The sequence below is a fragment of the Tupaia chinensis genome, unplaced genomic scaffold, assembly GCF_000334495.1.
Source record: "Tupaia chinensis unplaced genomic scaffold, TupChi_1.0 Scaffold000315_1, whole genome shotgun sequence".
NCBI classification, from domain to species: Eukaryota; Metazoa; Chordata; class Mammalia; order Scandentia; family Tupaiidae; genus Tupaia; species Tupaia belangeri.
This window is the reverse complement of record NW_006159808.1, coordinates 3,745,351-3,761,906: the sequence shown is the minus strand read 5'-3', so window position 1 is coordinate 3,761,906 and position 16,556 is coordinate 3,745,351. Positions and strand designations below refer to the sequence as shown.

Sequence of the window (16,556 nt, the reverse complement as noted above, 5' to 3'; positions counted from 1 at the left end):
GGACTCTTCCCGCGGCCTGCTGCTGCTGGCCGCGGCGCTGATGGTGCAGAGCGCTCAGCTCGGCGGCTCCCGGGCCAAACTCAACTCCATCAAGGCGTCTTTGGGCGGGGAGACGCCGGCCCAGCCAGCCAATCGATCTGCCGGCATGTACCAAGGACTGGCTTTCGGCGGCAGTAAGAAGGGCAAAAACCTGGGGCAGGTAGGAACCCCCCCAAACGCACTCCTCAGCCAGGAGAGGTAGGGACCCGGCGCTTCGAGCGCACGGTTGGCCGCTGCGCCCCGTCACTTGCCGAGCGCCGCTCCAGGTGCGGCGCGCTCCGGGTCGGGGTCTGCACGGCTGCTGGTCCCCCAGTGCTGGGTGGGCGGGTGGGTTTCGGTCTCATCTTCGCTTTGGGACGAGGGCGCTTTGGGACGAGGGCGCGCGTTGCGATCTGGCGCGCCGCGGTGGGGAAGAGGCCAGGGCGCTCCTTCGCTTCCACGCGGCGACATCGATGTAGCGCGAAGGACCGCTCGCGCGCGCCCTGTCCCGTCCAGCACCGCTGCTTTACGTGTACAAGGTCACTCGTTTAACCTTTACCGCTCTGCGCTGGGCGTTGTTGCCTTGCCATTCTGCAGATGGAGTCGTCGAGGCCAGCAGAGGTTTAGAGGTGCGCCCTTCGCGCAGGACAGAGCGCCTGTCCGCGTGGACCGGCCGCAGCCAGGTCCTGGGGCTCAACGATTCCGTCTGCAATCTCGGGGATCCTGCTCCCTTTCAGGTTTTCTCTCTCAACCATTTCCTCCTGTGGCTCGCGGTCACAGGAAACACCGCGTATGTGTCACTCAAGTAGTCCTGCGAATAAATCACCAGGAGGAAGCAGAATGATGAGGTGACAATCTCAGTGTCGCAGGCGCCTGGATGTAGCGAGGTCACCCAAGGCGTTTTTGCTAGAGGGAACTTTCCTCGGGCCCCGCGTCTGTGTCACACCGACCAACTGATTGACAGTCACGTGCAAGCAGTTAGACAGGCGCAGAGACACGAACTCAGCACACTTGGTACCAGCTGCGGCCAGCGCGCAGCGGCCAGGAGAGGGGGCTCTGTGGGTACTGGAAACGACAGCTCCCTCTTCTGCTCCTTTTGTGGAAAGCCCAAACCGAAAGCCCAGTTTGCCATACAGCAGAAGTGTCAGCCCGCAGGGGCCCAGGCCCACGGACCTGTTTTCTCTGCTTCCCGGGAAGGGCCGGCTACTGCGCCTCTGCAAGCGCTCCCGCCCGCCGCCGTGTTGTCAGCGTGGGTAGCAGGCAGGGGCGGACAGCAGGGGCAGTCCTGGACCGACTGGGAAGAACACAGCCCAACTTGGTCCCCTACTGCCCTCTCACGGGAGAGGCACCGTTTTGCTAGTTCTGTACGTCCAGAAATCTTCCGGGCTCTGAAATGCCAAGCATTTCAGCTCTCCTCTCCCACTGTTCCAAAGACTGCAGTCGCAGGAGTTTTTTCTTAAGGTCTCAAGGAACGTAAGGAACGGCATCCATAAACATGCAGGGTGCCCATGTACACACAGCGCTGCGCACCCTGAACGTGTGCTCCGACCTCGGCGCTGACGTGGTCGCCCCTCATTCCCTCCCTCTCCCAGGGACACACTGGCATTTTGACTAGCAGGGCACCTAGGAGTCTCCACCGAGTCCTTAATGAAAGAGGGCCAGGGTGAGAACAGGCTCCAACCAGATCACACGGTTTCTCTTACTACAGACTTCAAAATCTATCAGTTTAAGAGCCCTATAAGTAGCTCCACCAAGGACAGAGGGAAGGACCCAGTACCTTGAAGTTTCTTTCGATTTTATTTCATGAGTTATCTGGGAGTTTCTATAAAGGGTTTTTCTTTCCGTCACTCCACTGGGTCCCACCACCTAACGCCCCTGTGTCAGTCTATCAGTTATTGGACTCTGTCGCTAGCCACAGCCTAGTGGAGGACACCCAGGCACGTGTCCCCAAACCTAGCTCATCCCTTCTGTTTTGTTCTTTTATCTGTGTGTCGATAGGCATGGACTATGTGCGTTGGCTTCACTAGCCCATATGAACTTCTGCTTGGTCATGCTAAGAGGGTGTGCAAGTCTACTAGCGTCCCCTCAAATTGAGAATTTATTTGTTTTATGAGTTGAATTTCTGCTATGCTCCTTATAACTTCGTAGCTCCTAAGATTAGAATTCTTAGATTCTATGGAATCTATTTCATCATAGTTACTTAACTGTAATACCAGATCCTCAAGGCGGGACATTCGGTTTCTGAGAAAATCGTGATGTACCGGAGATGACGGTAAGACGAAGCCCAGCATGGGGTGGCTGTCAGGACGGTTAGTTGGTGGACAGAGGGTTGACTGGAACATTCTGCCTGTGGCTTGTTTAGCGGATGCTCTGAAACGCGTAGTGTTATGCAGAAAGGAACAGAAATGTCTTTCACCTTAGAAGTAGAACGGTCTTAGGATTCTTATTTTCAAACACAAATAGAAACTGAGAAAATTTCAAGAGGGAAAACCGTCGCTACGTTTTATAGAGAAAAAGTCTGTCATTGACAGAGCTGGGCTGAGTTTTTATCCCCCCAATAGCAAAATGCAATGGAGAAGACTGGGAGCAATGGGCCAGCTGTTTGAACCAGCTGGTTCTCCGTGGCCAAGTTCAGTCCCCCCTTCCCTTTCTCTTTGATTGATGGACGATGAAGTGCCTGCCTTTCGGGGATCTGGGAACAAGGGACTGTCAGAGGCAACTTCAAGTGCACAGATTCGAAACATAGAGTTTTGTCTTCTTTTTCCTAAATGAAAACCAAATCATGGCCTATTTTAATTTTTCAGAACAGAACATTAAAATAAAATTATATTGCCATTGCAGAAGAAATTTTATAATTTATTAATCTACAAAAGTGAAAATGAGACTAAATAAACACAGGGCTCCCTTGACTCACTGCAGCCTAACCCATAGGGGAAGGACCGCTGTTGTGGACAGAAATTCGACAGTGTAAAGGCAAGGAACACTTTATAACATCACTCTTAGAAAACTGTGCCCTTAAATTTTAGGGAAGATTTAGAGGGTCCAGAGAGAAATCGCGCTGTTCAAGATGCTGAAGTTCTTATTTTTAGGTCTGCTTTCAAAGAAATAGCTGTGAGTTATGATGGAACTGAACACAGAAAATTGAGAGTGAGGATATTTAGATTATTGATACAGAATTAGCAAAAACAATTTTACTAAATTATTCTTATTAATGTTAAATTGGACTCTTTGCAGCTATTGCTAATGAATTTTAAACAGTCATGCATGTATGTATGTGTCCGTGGGACAAATTAAGTTGCAGGACTATTACTGATATATACAAATACTTCTGTATGCCAAGGTTGATACGGCTCATTCCAGCAGACTCTATTACAAAAGTCTGAGTCCAGAGGAGTTTTATACAGACTCTTCAATATCCCGAGGATAAAATATGTTTTGATTCAGTTCACATTGTTGGACATCACTTCTGGAGTTTGAGGTATCCACTTTGGCGGGTCACGCTCAAAAGCAATGAAAGTAAACCAAGCAGTTGAGAACTCATTCCACCTTTGCAGTTCGCGGTTTCCCGTGAGCGAGTGAAAACCTTTTGGATGTAGTTTGCAATTGCTTTCTTATTCTCTACTCTTGGCTTTGCCTTTTTGAGATTAGCAGATGAATTTAATTTGGATGCAGTGCATTTTGAAATTCTTTTAAAGATGCTGAGTGACACAGTAACAAGCAACTAATTATGTTCTAAATGTAGATAAGCATCCTGACACATGTGTCTAAAAGGACCTGAAACTGGTTTAAGATAAATTCAGATTCCGTGATTTGCTAATACAACTTGGACACTTGAAGGGCAGTGGTTTGGATGGACTTATACTGTGAGAAAAGAATCCTTGAAATGGATCGAAACAGAAGCTTGAAGGGTGGGTTAGAGAGCACTAATGCGTGTAGATTGCATTTTCTTTAATAAAAATGTGGTATCTATGTAAATGCATGAGCAGTCATGAAAGTGCTCACAGAAATAAACTGTAGCCCTATTTCCTGTAGGTGATCTCTTTGTTTTCTGAAATTATCTGTGACTGTTTTTTTAAAAACCCCAGCCCAACTTTCCTCTTTTAGAGAGCAAGGAGCCTGTCGTCCTCGCTGGACATCGACCGACTCTAACATAATCGGGGACGCAACTCATTCTTAGGGTTAAACTTTCCAAAACATTGAAGATTTTTGAATCAGTTTCCATTGAAGTTCATTCTCTCTCTCTGTAAGTCATAGAGAATTGATCGTTACTATAAGCGGAAGGTTACTTCGTGAATAGCAAGAAAAGTATTTTAATGATAATCTAAGTATGAACATCCATCATTTGGTTTTTGGGCTGGACTGGAGCGTGCAAGAGGACAAGGTTACTTAAATTCTCTCCAGCTGTGACTCTGACCCTGGCGCAGTTCCCTCCTGATACGAACTTGCCCTCTTCCTTCCCAGTGTGTTTCAACTGGACAGTTCTTAAGGCAGATCGATGGGGGATGTCACAGCAGGGTACTTGTATGTTCTGCCCTAGGAGAACATCCACACTTCGCTACAGTCGCTTAAAATACGCAGTAATGTTACGTTTTAGAGGAAATTTGTAATGCTTAATATATTTGCCATTTCAGACTCAGTATTTTGTGGGTGTGTGTGCTTTGGTATTGCAGCAACATCAAAATGAATTGCAAGTGTCTTTCTGCCTGACAGTCTGCTCAAGTTGCTTTGCATTCGCCCATAACGAGGAGCTAAACCTGCTTCTAGTTGTTTATCTGGCCATAGAAGAGATTGATGTGACATGCATGTCTACCCGAGCCTCTTACAAACTCGTTTTTATTTGTTTGTTTGTTTTGTTTTGTTTTGTTTAATGGGAAGGAAAAATCAAAAGGAAATGAAAAATCAATAGATTGATTTTTTTAAAATGGTATAACATTGCTTTACGATTACATAGAAAGATTAAATATGAACTGCATTTAAAGATTGGTTTTACGATTTAAGGTAAGCAGGGGTCAATTTTCTCTTCCTTCTCTCTACACTCTTGCCAGGAACCAAAGCCGAAGGACGCATTTTTCTCTAATTGTTGTTTTTGTTAGCACAAATATAAACCATCCTCTCAGAGAGCTTAATTGATATAAAATTTGGGAGGGTTTGTTGAGTTTTTTTTTTTTTTTTGGATAGAAACATCTGTCCACAGGAAGAAATGTCACCATCCAAATATTTTAGATAATGGATTCCTAGTGAGACTAAGCTAATAACTTGGGGTCATTGTCCACTTCAGGCCATATCAGTAATGGGAAGGTCGGCCACGAATCCCACAGCTGATAAGAGGGCCTTCTGCAGAGCTCAACCTGTGAACTACTATTATCTTTTGGGAATGATGGTACATTGAGTCAGAGAAACCTTTAGGGAAGGGAGATTTGAATATCGTGTCTAAATTGTTACATTTTTACTCACATAATAAGTTTATGTAGTACTAAAAACAGAACTGCTGTTCTAACACTCCGCAGCCACCAAAGCACACGGCAGGCTGTACCTCTGGGATACAGTCCTGTTTACACTCGTCTCTGGGCTTTGAACAATAAAGGCGGAAAGAAAATCAGCAAGACCACAAAGAAGTACGTTTTTCACAAACATTACTTCTCTCTCCCAATTGTTAAGTGGAAGGGGCTAAAGGACATCAGAGATGTTTATACATACTTTGAAGTATCTGATTTAATTGGCTGACTCTGTTATGGAGTAACCGATTTGTAATGACACACAAATTACAAATTCTGTGTAATATGGCACACAGAATAGCTGAAATTAATCATACATTAAACTGCCCCTACCCTGCCTAAAACGAAGGGTCAGTGAGCACGGAAGGACATTAAAGGCTAAGCACATTAAAGTCACGATTGCAGGGAGAGACTTCAAAGCGGATGACCAGCCCTTTCCAGAGATACCGGCTCTCCGCGTTCCATGCTGTGTCCTGGGACTGGAGGAGTCGCGTGGTCTTCAGACATGTCCCTTCCTTATCATGGCTTGCAAGTAGTCATGGCACTCCTTAAACTATGGGAGAGGTGTCACCCCTGCACCAGGCATGGCTCCACGAGCGTCGCTTGCATGGACACTTGGACCCTCTGATCTTCTAGGCAATCCTTGTAGCAACTTCTAGGAGCACTATTTTTATAAATGATGAGATATCCTATAAATTACAAAATAATAATTTTCCTGAGACACAGAGAGGTTATGCAGCATGTCCAAAGTCACACAGCAGGAAGTGGAAAAGCTGGTGTCGACCTCAGCGGTCTGTCACAGAACCTGTGTACTTACCCACCGTGTCGCGCTGTTACGGTCTAATAAGCTTATTCTGGATTTCGGAGGGGACGTGGACTATTCTTTTACTCTTGTATTTTCTAATAACATGGTTATAACCCTAGCTTCATAAAAAGCCGTGACAAAACACAGGCCTTCTATTGCTGCCGGCGGCTTCCCCGAGAACCCTGAGTGAGCCCGCACGGGGCGGTCAGGAAGGCGGCCCGTGGCTGTGTTTCTCTCCATCCCTGCCTCCGTGTGCCTCCCTGCACGAAACCTCGCTGTTACCAAGAAACACCTCCCACCCCCCGTTTCTGCTCTTTTCTCTTAAGCTGTGTTGTTGCCCAAGCAGAAGGGGCTGCGGCTGGATGACCCTCTTTTTTCTTGCCCACCACTGCACTCGCCGTGCCACGTCTGGAATCTCCGCGCAGCCGTGCGCTCACAGACACAGCGGGGCACAGGCCTCCACAGCACTGCTCTGCACTGGCCTCCGCGGGGCGCGGGCCTCCACAGCACTGCTCTGCACTGGCCTCCAGCTCGGGCCACTGGCGGCCCTCACACCCCGGTCAGACTGGTCACGTAGGAGAACAGTCTCACCTTTTTGTTCTGTTCTGGTTTTTTTTTTTTTTTTTTTTTTTTTTTTTTGCCATAGTGTTCGTGCACTTGCCGGAGAGAGAGAGACAGAAGCAGTGAGAGGGAAAGTGAGAGATCACCCCCCAGGGGGGAAGGCCATGCCACAATCCTTCTCCTCCATTCTCCTCCTGGAATCTTGGGCACACACACACCTGCACCTGGTGTGATTTTCAAGCCATCAGGTCCAGGACTTGAACCGCGGTCTGCCACGTGGGAGTCCAGAGACACGAGCACTATGCCATCGTCTTACCTTGGCCTCTCCTCACTGCCCCTCTGGAGCCAGGTGACATGACGTCAGCAGTGCGTCTCTTCTGCACCCCAACCCTTCCCATTCTGGTTCACTGCTAGGTAACCTCACAGCCCTGGGAAGGTTCCTTCATCTTTTTAGTCCTTTATTTGAATAAAAAACGACAACAAAAAAACACAACTGTACAATAGGCCTAACAATAACGACAGCAACTGTAATGATAATAATACTAATCCTGAGCTAACTGGACAAGAGCAAGGCCCCCATGAGCTAACCAGGTAGGAGCCCTGGGGGAGCAGGTGACTTCCGGCGGCGATGCTGTGCCGATTCGGAGGTGGCCGCTGCATCTTCCCCACTGCGGAGGGCAGGGGCGACCACCGCACAGGACGCCCACAAAGGAAGCGAAGGGACTCAGCAACTCTGAGGCGAGGATTGTGAAACAAAACAGGACAAACACACGCACTCGCACACGCATGCCACTGCGTCTCCTGTGTCGAATATGCGCATGAAGAAGGATGGAGAGGCTTTGCAGTCCTGTAGGAAATAAAACAAGCCAGCACATATTTGAGCAACTGGCGACACCGTGGACAGAACACAGGGGCAGGGCGCCGCAGGCATTGACAGTGTCATCACAACGCGCCAGCCTCCAAGGCGTGTTAGCCGTTCAGCCACAGAACCCGCTGTGCAACCGCGTGAGTCTGCTGCCACAGCATGGGTTTGGTATTCTCCAAAGGGAGGTAACCCCTGGAAAGCAAAACTCGACGCTCTCTGCCCAGCCTCTAGGCCCAGCTGTCTTGCTGAGGATCCGGAAGGCACACAACCCTCTCTGAATGTCAGCTCTCTCTTCTAAGAGGACTCATGAATTGAAGGTTCATTCTTTTCATCCCATTCCTTTCATTTCCTTTATTCTTTTTCACTTTGAGTTATTTTTCCATGGATTCAGGTAAATTGGAGATCTTAACAATACTGAGAGTAAAAGTCATCTCATGAAAGCATATGATTCTTTTTTAAGTTTATTTATCTTACTTTTTTTAATGAGAGAGAGGAAAAATAGGGACCTTGATAGAGTCTCTTTGGCCAGGATCCCCCAGCTGCGGCCATCTGACCGCAGGAGCACAGGTGCATGCACATGTGCAGGTGAGGTTCAGCTCAGGGGGTCAGGAGTCTTCCGCATGGCTGACGGAGGGCATAACAGCATCCCCCCGCCCCTGTTGCCCTGGCTGATCCAATTTTTCTTACATTGGAAACAAACTCCCAAGTGTCTCTATCTGGTAACTGAGAAACGTCATCCAGGTGGGAGGAGAGAGAGTAGACACAATCGTGGAAAGGCACCTGATGCTGCAGGCACATTCCCGTGACGGATTCTATTTACTCACTGTAACTTCAGTTCAACCTAGCCCTTTGCGCTTTGGCTCAGTCAGCATGGCGTAAGTCTCTGGAAATCGAACTCGTCTCTCCAGGAACCACGCCCTGCATGCTGTAGGTATTGCGTATCGCTTAGGCCTAACACATTCCTTTACTCCTTTCCTGTTACATTATTTCTGCTGTTCTCTCCGGCTCCTTTCCTTCCCTCCCCGATTCCTCTACAACTGTCTCCCTATGGATGTGGAAGGTCTCAGGCTCTCTCCACAGTCTCTGTGGTTTCTGTTCCATGGCTCCTTTATTGGTTTTATTTTCCTCTTTTGAATCTACTTGCCACATAAGCAAATGTCTATTTTTGGCTGTTTAAACCCCTAAGCTTCATTTTTTCATCAACCATTTTGAAAATCTTGTCAGAAACAACAGAACAACAAACTCTTATGAAGATTAGCAGTTTACGTCGGGCATCACATTGTCAGGAGTCGGGCGAGTATTGATGATTTCGAACCTACCAGAAAAGCTTTGGGACTGCTGCAGGCTGTAAGAATCAAGCTTGCGGGAAATCCTTCCCATGCGCTGGTCCTTTTCACCACTCGCTGGTGATGAGGGAAGTCTGTGCAGGTTCTTATCATGGCAACTGTGTCTTGTTTCATTGACCCTACGTATTTGAATGCTCAGGTTTTAAGTGGCCTTTGATTTTTTTCTATACGATAAGGCTATTGTCAGGGATTCACGTCTGACTAGAACATGCAAATAACTGTGGCTTCTGCTCATAAAATGTTACATAGTAGAATGTGCATATATTTTAAACAATAGATTATATTTATTTTTATAGCTTGAATTATGTACTATAAAGTAGGGTTTTTTTGCTATTTGTTACTTATAAATGATCATTTGATCATTTTCAAAGTTAAAACTTAATTTCAATCTGATGGACTCTTCAAAAATATGCTTGAATATTTAATGGGTAGCATAACTTTTTAAACATGCTATTATTCAAGGTGAAGAGTGTTAAAGCAATGACCAAGAGAAAATTCTAGTGTCTAAAAGTTTCAATACAATAGACTAAAACAGGATGCAGTTAGACCGAGGAGACACAGCAGAAACCCTCCTGCGTACCTTGCTCATTTTCCACATGAGGGAACCGGGCTGGGGGATGTTTCGTGATCTGCCCAGTTTTCTACAGACAGTAATGAGGAAATGCGAGCCTTCGGGACAGTCACGAGCAACACTTCCCATTAACTCTGCACTAGGGAGCTCTGTGACAGGGTTACATTGAGGTGTCTTGAGTTGATTAAAAACCCAGTGGGAGACTGATTCTATGTAGAGTTTTCTCGGCTCTAAATTTGTGTATGGCAGAATGTATTACGAAAGAACATAATGTCCTGATGACAACTGTGTCAGGAGGTTTTAAACAGGATTAATGAAAGGAAGTGTCATTGGCTGCATCGTGCTCACCCACTCTTCAGTCCTGGAACTTGAATGACATGATCAGAAAGAAGCCCACCTGAGGGTCTGCGCCAGAAACACAGGTGTGCACAGGAGGAGGGGCAGTGCTGGCTGGCTGATTAGGAAGATTGCTGGCCTTTCTACATGTGTCACCTAGCGTGGAGTCCCATGGCCTTAAAACCTTCCGAAGAAAGGTATTATATTTGCATTCTGATCCAGTATGGCTGTGTGCTTTAGTTTTCTCATCAGTGAAATGGTTGTCCTAATAGCGGCATTTCCTTCTATTTGCAAAATACAAAACATTGCTTATTAGTGATTACATCATTAGCTGTCATTTTATATAAAGCAAAACTATTCCATCCTACTTTCACCCTGAATTTATGATGAATACATCTGAATTAGACAATTAGAATCAACCCAAGAATAACTTATGGTTCTGGAATCATAAATTCAGTTTATGTTTTGTTAAAATGCCTATTTTAAATATATATATATATACACACACACATATATATGTGTGTAGATTGAAAGTAGAAGGTGTCTTATATTAGTTTTCCTTCTTTTGCCAATTTTGATTTTTTTGTTTTCTCTTAAAAAGTTCAGTATCAGTTGTAAGACTTCCACATTTCTTATGAAAACCTTGTTTTTCATTCTCAGAGGCTGCCAGCAGCTCTCTTGCCTGCTGTTAGAATGTCCTGTATATAATATTCCATAAGACTTCAGTGCCTTTTTTTCCATCATGCCTGGCATGTGAAATTATTCATATATATATTTCAGTTTTTGCTATAGGGCATGTGCACTCTCCAGAAAGAGACAGAGGCAGAGAGAGAGGGGAAGTGAAAAATCACTGCCCAGGAGGAATGGCCATATCACAATCACTTCTAAATCCTCTCAGCACTTTGGGCATCCATGCACATGTCCTTGGCATGATTTTCAAGCCACCTGGTCAGGGATGCAGACTGTGGGGTTGGCCATGTGGGATGTCACCACCCTAACCTCCATGCCACCTGCTGGCCCACTGCTCATGTGTGTTCACTACCTCTCAGACAGGCATGACAGGGGTGTCAGTAACAGAAACCAGTGCATGTGTAGGGTTCTGAAGCCACACTGAGGGTTACACAGTGACGCTGTAGACTACTGGGTGTAGAACGGATGGAGTCAGAGAAACAGCCATGATAAAGCCAGCACATATTGGTGAGAAGCCACGTGGCGTGGAATAGAGGAAATGCATTTTATCAACATGTATTTCAAACAGGAAAGTATTCTTAAAGCCAGTGAAAACACATTATTATGTTGCCGCACGGATATTTCTCATCAAACAATGTAATCATTCCTGTTATACGACATGTGCAGGGATCTCAGCATGGTAAATACAGTGAATACACATTAGAGAATATCAGGCCTAAAACTGTGTGAAGAGAACCAGTGCTTTTCTTTTTCTTTTCTTTATTTTTTAGAGATTTTTGCTATAGGGCATGTGTGCTTGCGAGAGAGACAGAGAGACATCATCCCCCCGGAGGGATGGCCACGCCACAGTCTCTTCTCCTGCATTCCCCTTTTGGGATTTTGGGCATGCATATACACATGCCCAGTGTGAGTTTCAAGCTTCCGGGTCTGGGACTCGAACTGCAGTCAATCATGTGAGAGGTCCATCTGCTGGTCCCCACTGTTTTTATTTTTAAGTTATTGTTTATAATTATTATTGTTAGACTTCACTTTTTAGAGCAGTTTTGGGTTTAGAGAAAAGTTAAGCCAAAAGTAGAGTTTCCACAAACTCCCTCCTCTCCCCCTCCCCCGGTTTCTCTTATTATTTACAACTTTCACGAACTAGGTAAATGGTTAGAATTGTTAGTCAGGGGACCAGTAGTTGGTGTAATGGCTGTGTCGCTGGACTCCCATGTAGTTGACCATGTTTCGAGTCCCTGACCCGGTGGCTTAAACTCACGCCAGGCGCATGTGCGTGTGTGCCCAGGATCCTGAGAGGAGAATGGAGGAGAAGGGATTGTGGTGTAGCCATCCCCCCCGGGGGGTGATTTCTCTCTTTCTTTCTCTCTGTCTCTCTCTTTCTGGCGAGGGCAAGCACCCTATAGCCCCCCCCCAAAAATTGTTAGCCAAAATAGATACATTCTTGTTAACTCATGTCCACAGTGTTCATTGTCTCCTTCTTTGTGTTGCACAGTGTGTAGATTCTGACAAGTGTGTTCACCATCGTAGTATCATTACTTACTGACTTAAGTCAGGACGCTATTTCCCCTCCTCCCCTAATGCCTGGTAACCATTTGCCTGTTCCCGTCCCTGTAGCTCTGCCTGATCCGTGATGTCACTTAGTTGGAATTGTATACCGTCTTTCCACATTGACTTCTTTCATTTAGCAAAATGCATTTAAGGTTCTGCTATGTTTTTTGCTGGGTCCTTGGTATGTATAGCAATAAGAAAAATATATGATGTATTTGGGGAATCCAGTTGAGTTTTCTTTAATTTATGTTACTTATTTTTTTGATTTTTAATTTTTTTTTGAGAGAGAGAGAGGGAAATAGAAAGGCAAAGGACTTAGCACAATCCCTGCCCCTGGTCCCCTGCCTTCTGAGCCAGCTAAGATCCTGGCACCTAGCATGAACAGGGCAGCTGGCATGAGCCTGCCATCCTCCTCTGTCCCCAGCACACATGAGCAGTGTGCTGCTATGTGCTGCTGAGCTGGCCCGGGTGAAACCATCAGGTTTAAAAGATCCCAGCAATGGTCCATTTCATGACCATTCCCAATATAATATTCACGCTGGACAAGTGAGTGAGCTTTCCTTTTTCATAATGATTCTAAAGGTGAGCACTTGGGGCTCCTCTCCCACTTGTCCAGCTAACTCTGACTACAGTAAGAATGAGAACATTCTGCTTTCTGCTATAAAGGAAGTCTGAAGAAAACCAAGCTGGACAGAGGGCTGGCAGGAGGCATGGTGGGTAAAGGCGCTGGATTCCCACATGGCCTACTGTGCTGGTTTGACTCCTGGACCTGGTGGTGGCTTGTTTTCTCGCTTTCCCTGTCTTTCTGTCTCTCGCTGGTCAAACAAAATAATAATAATAATAATAGCAAATGGAATTAAATAAATAATTTTAAAAATAGAAAACCAAGCTAGATACTAATCTCTCTTCCAGTAACTTCTCATTAACAGAAAATACGATCAAGTCATTAGCCATTCTTCCCAGACCCCACTCTGGTCCCCTTGATGGAGAGGCAGGCCGACCAGTGTAAGGAAGACCGTCTCCATCAACAGCCATGAAAAGTCACACGGTGCTGGATATTTCAGTGGTAACAAAGTCTCTGAATATTTTAGAAGGACTTAGAGCTTACTTTTTTTTCCCCTTTGCAAAATCTTCACTGCTCCCTGAGGAAGTCTGATCCTAATTTTGTGATTTACAAAGGGCTGAGGGAACGTCGGTGGGGAGGTGGGCTCACACGGAATTGGACGTGTGCAGAGAAATGACAAGGGGGAGCACAGGAGTCGGCAGTGACGCAGTGGGCACGTGTGCAAGGGACAGAAAGAGTGGACGAGGACGTGCCAAGGGGTGGAGGCGGCGTGTGCTGAGCTAGAGCGAGCAGGGAGACTGGGTAGAGCTGCCAGTTAGAACGTAGCCATGGCCTTCTAGAAAAGAACAGGTGTTCTATTCCCAGACTCGGCACTGCAGACAGCGCATTCCGCTCAGATGGTCACGTAGATCTTTCTTCCCAAAGGAGCCGCCAGAGCAGCTTCCGTGTTTACCTCGTAGCTTTCTAGCCGTGAACGATGGCTCGCACGGGCAAGCACACCCCGTCCGCACACCGGGCTCCGAGAGGCCTTCGCGTGTCTATAAACCAAAGGCCCTGCGGAGGTGACGGTGTCAGAGACGGGAGCAGTTTCTGAGCACTTCGGAAGGTTCAGTTACAGCTGCGTCCAGGTAGGAAACCCTGGCTGGGCTAGTGAAGCCTTAACATTCAAAAAATAATTCCATCAACTCGCCTCGCTCGGTAATTAGGTCTCGTTCAAGAGGAGACCTTGGTCAGAGTCCGTGCGTCGTGTTTATTATTTCTGGGAGAATGGGGGTTCGAGGGTAGCCCACGAGTGCCAGCCGGCAGGACGTGCCACCCCAGCAGGGACGAATCCTGCCCGCCGCCCCGCCCGCGAGTCCAGGCTGGACACACGCTTTCTTCACGTGCCACTTGTTAGTTAAAACGTGTGCACTGAGGCAAAAAAAAGTCTGTCAAGTTATTTTTCAGCAAAACGCAAACATGCCCTATTAATATCGCAGAGAAAAGGCTAAACTTCCTAACGCAGTAAGAATGTTTTCGGAATTGTTCAAATTAATACAATGCTTCCAAAAATGCTCTTTGGAAATCTTGTAAATGTCCCTGCCTGCCTGTTTGTTTTGCTGCTATCTCCCCAGTGCTCTTCAGAAGAAAATAGCTTTTTAACAAGAAAAATCCTCTTGAAATCACATTTCCGAGGGGGTCCCGGCCACAGCAGCTGCAGTGCATCGTGACTGGATTTCAGCCTCTGTGGGTTCTCGTCGTTGGAAGCGCATGTGACCGACTCAGGTTCGATGACACGGCGTCCCAGGGGCCTATTACAACTCGGGTGGGAGTGTGCGCTGGGAGTGTCCTTGTTAGAAAATACAAGCTTTCAACACAGAAGAGCAGCTACATTTGATGGCCTGGAACTCACAACATTTAAGTAAGACCAAAAATAAAGCCGTTCTTCTTCCTAGACATGCAAAAACACCCTCCGGTGATTCAGAGCCGGCAAAATCCACTTCCGTGAGAGTCAGAGCCGAGCGCGGGAGAAGCACTGAGGGTGGTCTGGACTTCCGAGGCACATTTAAAACATCTTAGAAGCCAAGGAAGCGCGCCAAAGCAATGAACAAATGATTGATTTCAAATCTGTGCTATCGGATTTAAGCACCGTACTCCACAGAGTGCGGGCCACAGCTGCAGCGGTGGGACCCGCCGTGAGGACCAAGGGGTGACGCTGCCCGGGAAGGAAGGCAAGCCCGGCTCTGACTATGCCTCGATGGCCAATAGTCAAGTGGCAGGGAGGCCGCCCTCCAAACCGCAGCCATGGCGAGGGTAGCATGGGGCTACGGGGCCCTCCAGGTGTGCCCAGCACTGCCCTGGCTGGCCTGGCCTCTGCTCCCAGAAGTGGACCCAGCCAGCACGTTAAGCACCTACTTAATGTCAGCATTTTCTGCGATCTCCCTTGGTCCCCTCCACGCCTGTGAGCCTCTGCCCTGTGCAGGCCCTGGGGGTGCAGGAGGGAGGCAGGGCTGCAGGCCGAGAGGTGGCACACCCGAAGGCCGCGCTGGCATTGCGTGTCTATGGCCCCACGGCAGCTCAGCCCCGCGCTCAGAGTCACGCAGCTGCTGCACGTGCCCTACGGCAAAAATCCCTCTTTAAAAAAAAGGGAAAGAACTCCCGGGCCCGATGACAACGACAGTCCAATCCAGAATGGTTTTGCCTCGGTATGACGCAAGAGACTATCATGTTTTGTTTTTGTTTGTTTTTGTCTTTGACAAACTGAATGAGATATTTCGCCCCCGTTGGAGTCTGGCGTGGTTGTGTTTGGGGAGGTGATAGCTGCAGGGAGCTGTGCTCGGTACCCTCCAAACGCTGGTGTTCTTGTCTCTGCATCTCCGCATTAAAAATGACCATAATCTTCAGGGGAGCCCATTGTCAACCTCTAGAAACAGCAAACAGGAAACGACAAAACAAATAAACTACAGCTCCTGGAAACATTTCAATACCTAGGGACTAATCAAATAAAAAGGAATAGCTAACCAGAGGTAGCAGGTGGGGACTGGCCGGAACGGTAGTGCGTGGGCACTTCAGCCTCCACGATGCCGAAGTGCGTTTAGTTCATAGCAATACTTTCTGGACCAATGTACGCGGGGATAGACCGTCTACACCAGCAGCTCCGTGGAGTCTGGATTGCCCGCCATGTTTTCTGGCCCAGATGGTCTTTGATCGGGAGGCGGAGGTGTGAGCCCACGGCCGGGCTCTCAGATGGCCGGGACCAGCCAGGCCCTTTCTGTCCTCCTGCTGCAACCCGGAGCAGGAGCAGGGCAGGGCAGTTTGGAGCGTGCACGTGCTCCGCACCTGGGCGTTCCCGAGTTCGAGCCGCACTCCATCAGTCACCAGAAGGCACGGCCAAGCGCGCTGCGAGGACTTCTGAGGCGACTCCTCTGGAGCGGGCGGCACCCCTCCTTGTCATCTCTCAGACATAAGCCTTTAATCCCCTTTTCCTAAAACTGTTGATTTTAAAATGCGAGAAAGGCTAAGGATGTCACAGCCGAGCTGCGAGCGCTCTCTTTAAAGAATCCCATCCTTCAAACCCTCTTCAGCAGAGAATCTGGACTGCATGTGCCGAGCAGAGGGCCAGGGCTGCCCGTTCAGCAGCCGATCTGGCACGCAGGTGGCCCGGGTTGGACGTCCGTGAAAGCCTGACACCACCTTCTCCACGGGAAGCGTAGCGTGGCCATGCTGCCTTCCAGGACGGCGGACACTGGCCCCACAGTAACAGCTCCGTGAAGGTGA

At 47.7% G+C, this 16,556-nt stretch overlaps 1 protein-coding gene across 1 annotated transcript in view; it reads left to right on the top strand.

Annotated features, from left to right (window-relative positions):
* Nucleotides 1-4: 4 nt before the first annotated feature.
* DKK2 (dickkopf Wnt signaling pathway inhibitor 2) overlaps nt 5-16,556 on the top strand; it is a gene marked incomplete at its 5' end in the record, with an annotated part of 97,025 nt that continues 80,473 nt past the window's right edge. The window contains one exon of the mRNA XM_006151185.3: nt 5-199. Within this exon, the coding sequence (XP_006151247.1) occupies nt 5-199 (195 nt within the window). The remainder of the gene's footprint in view (nt 200-16,556) is intronic.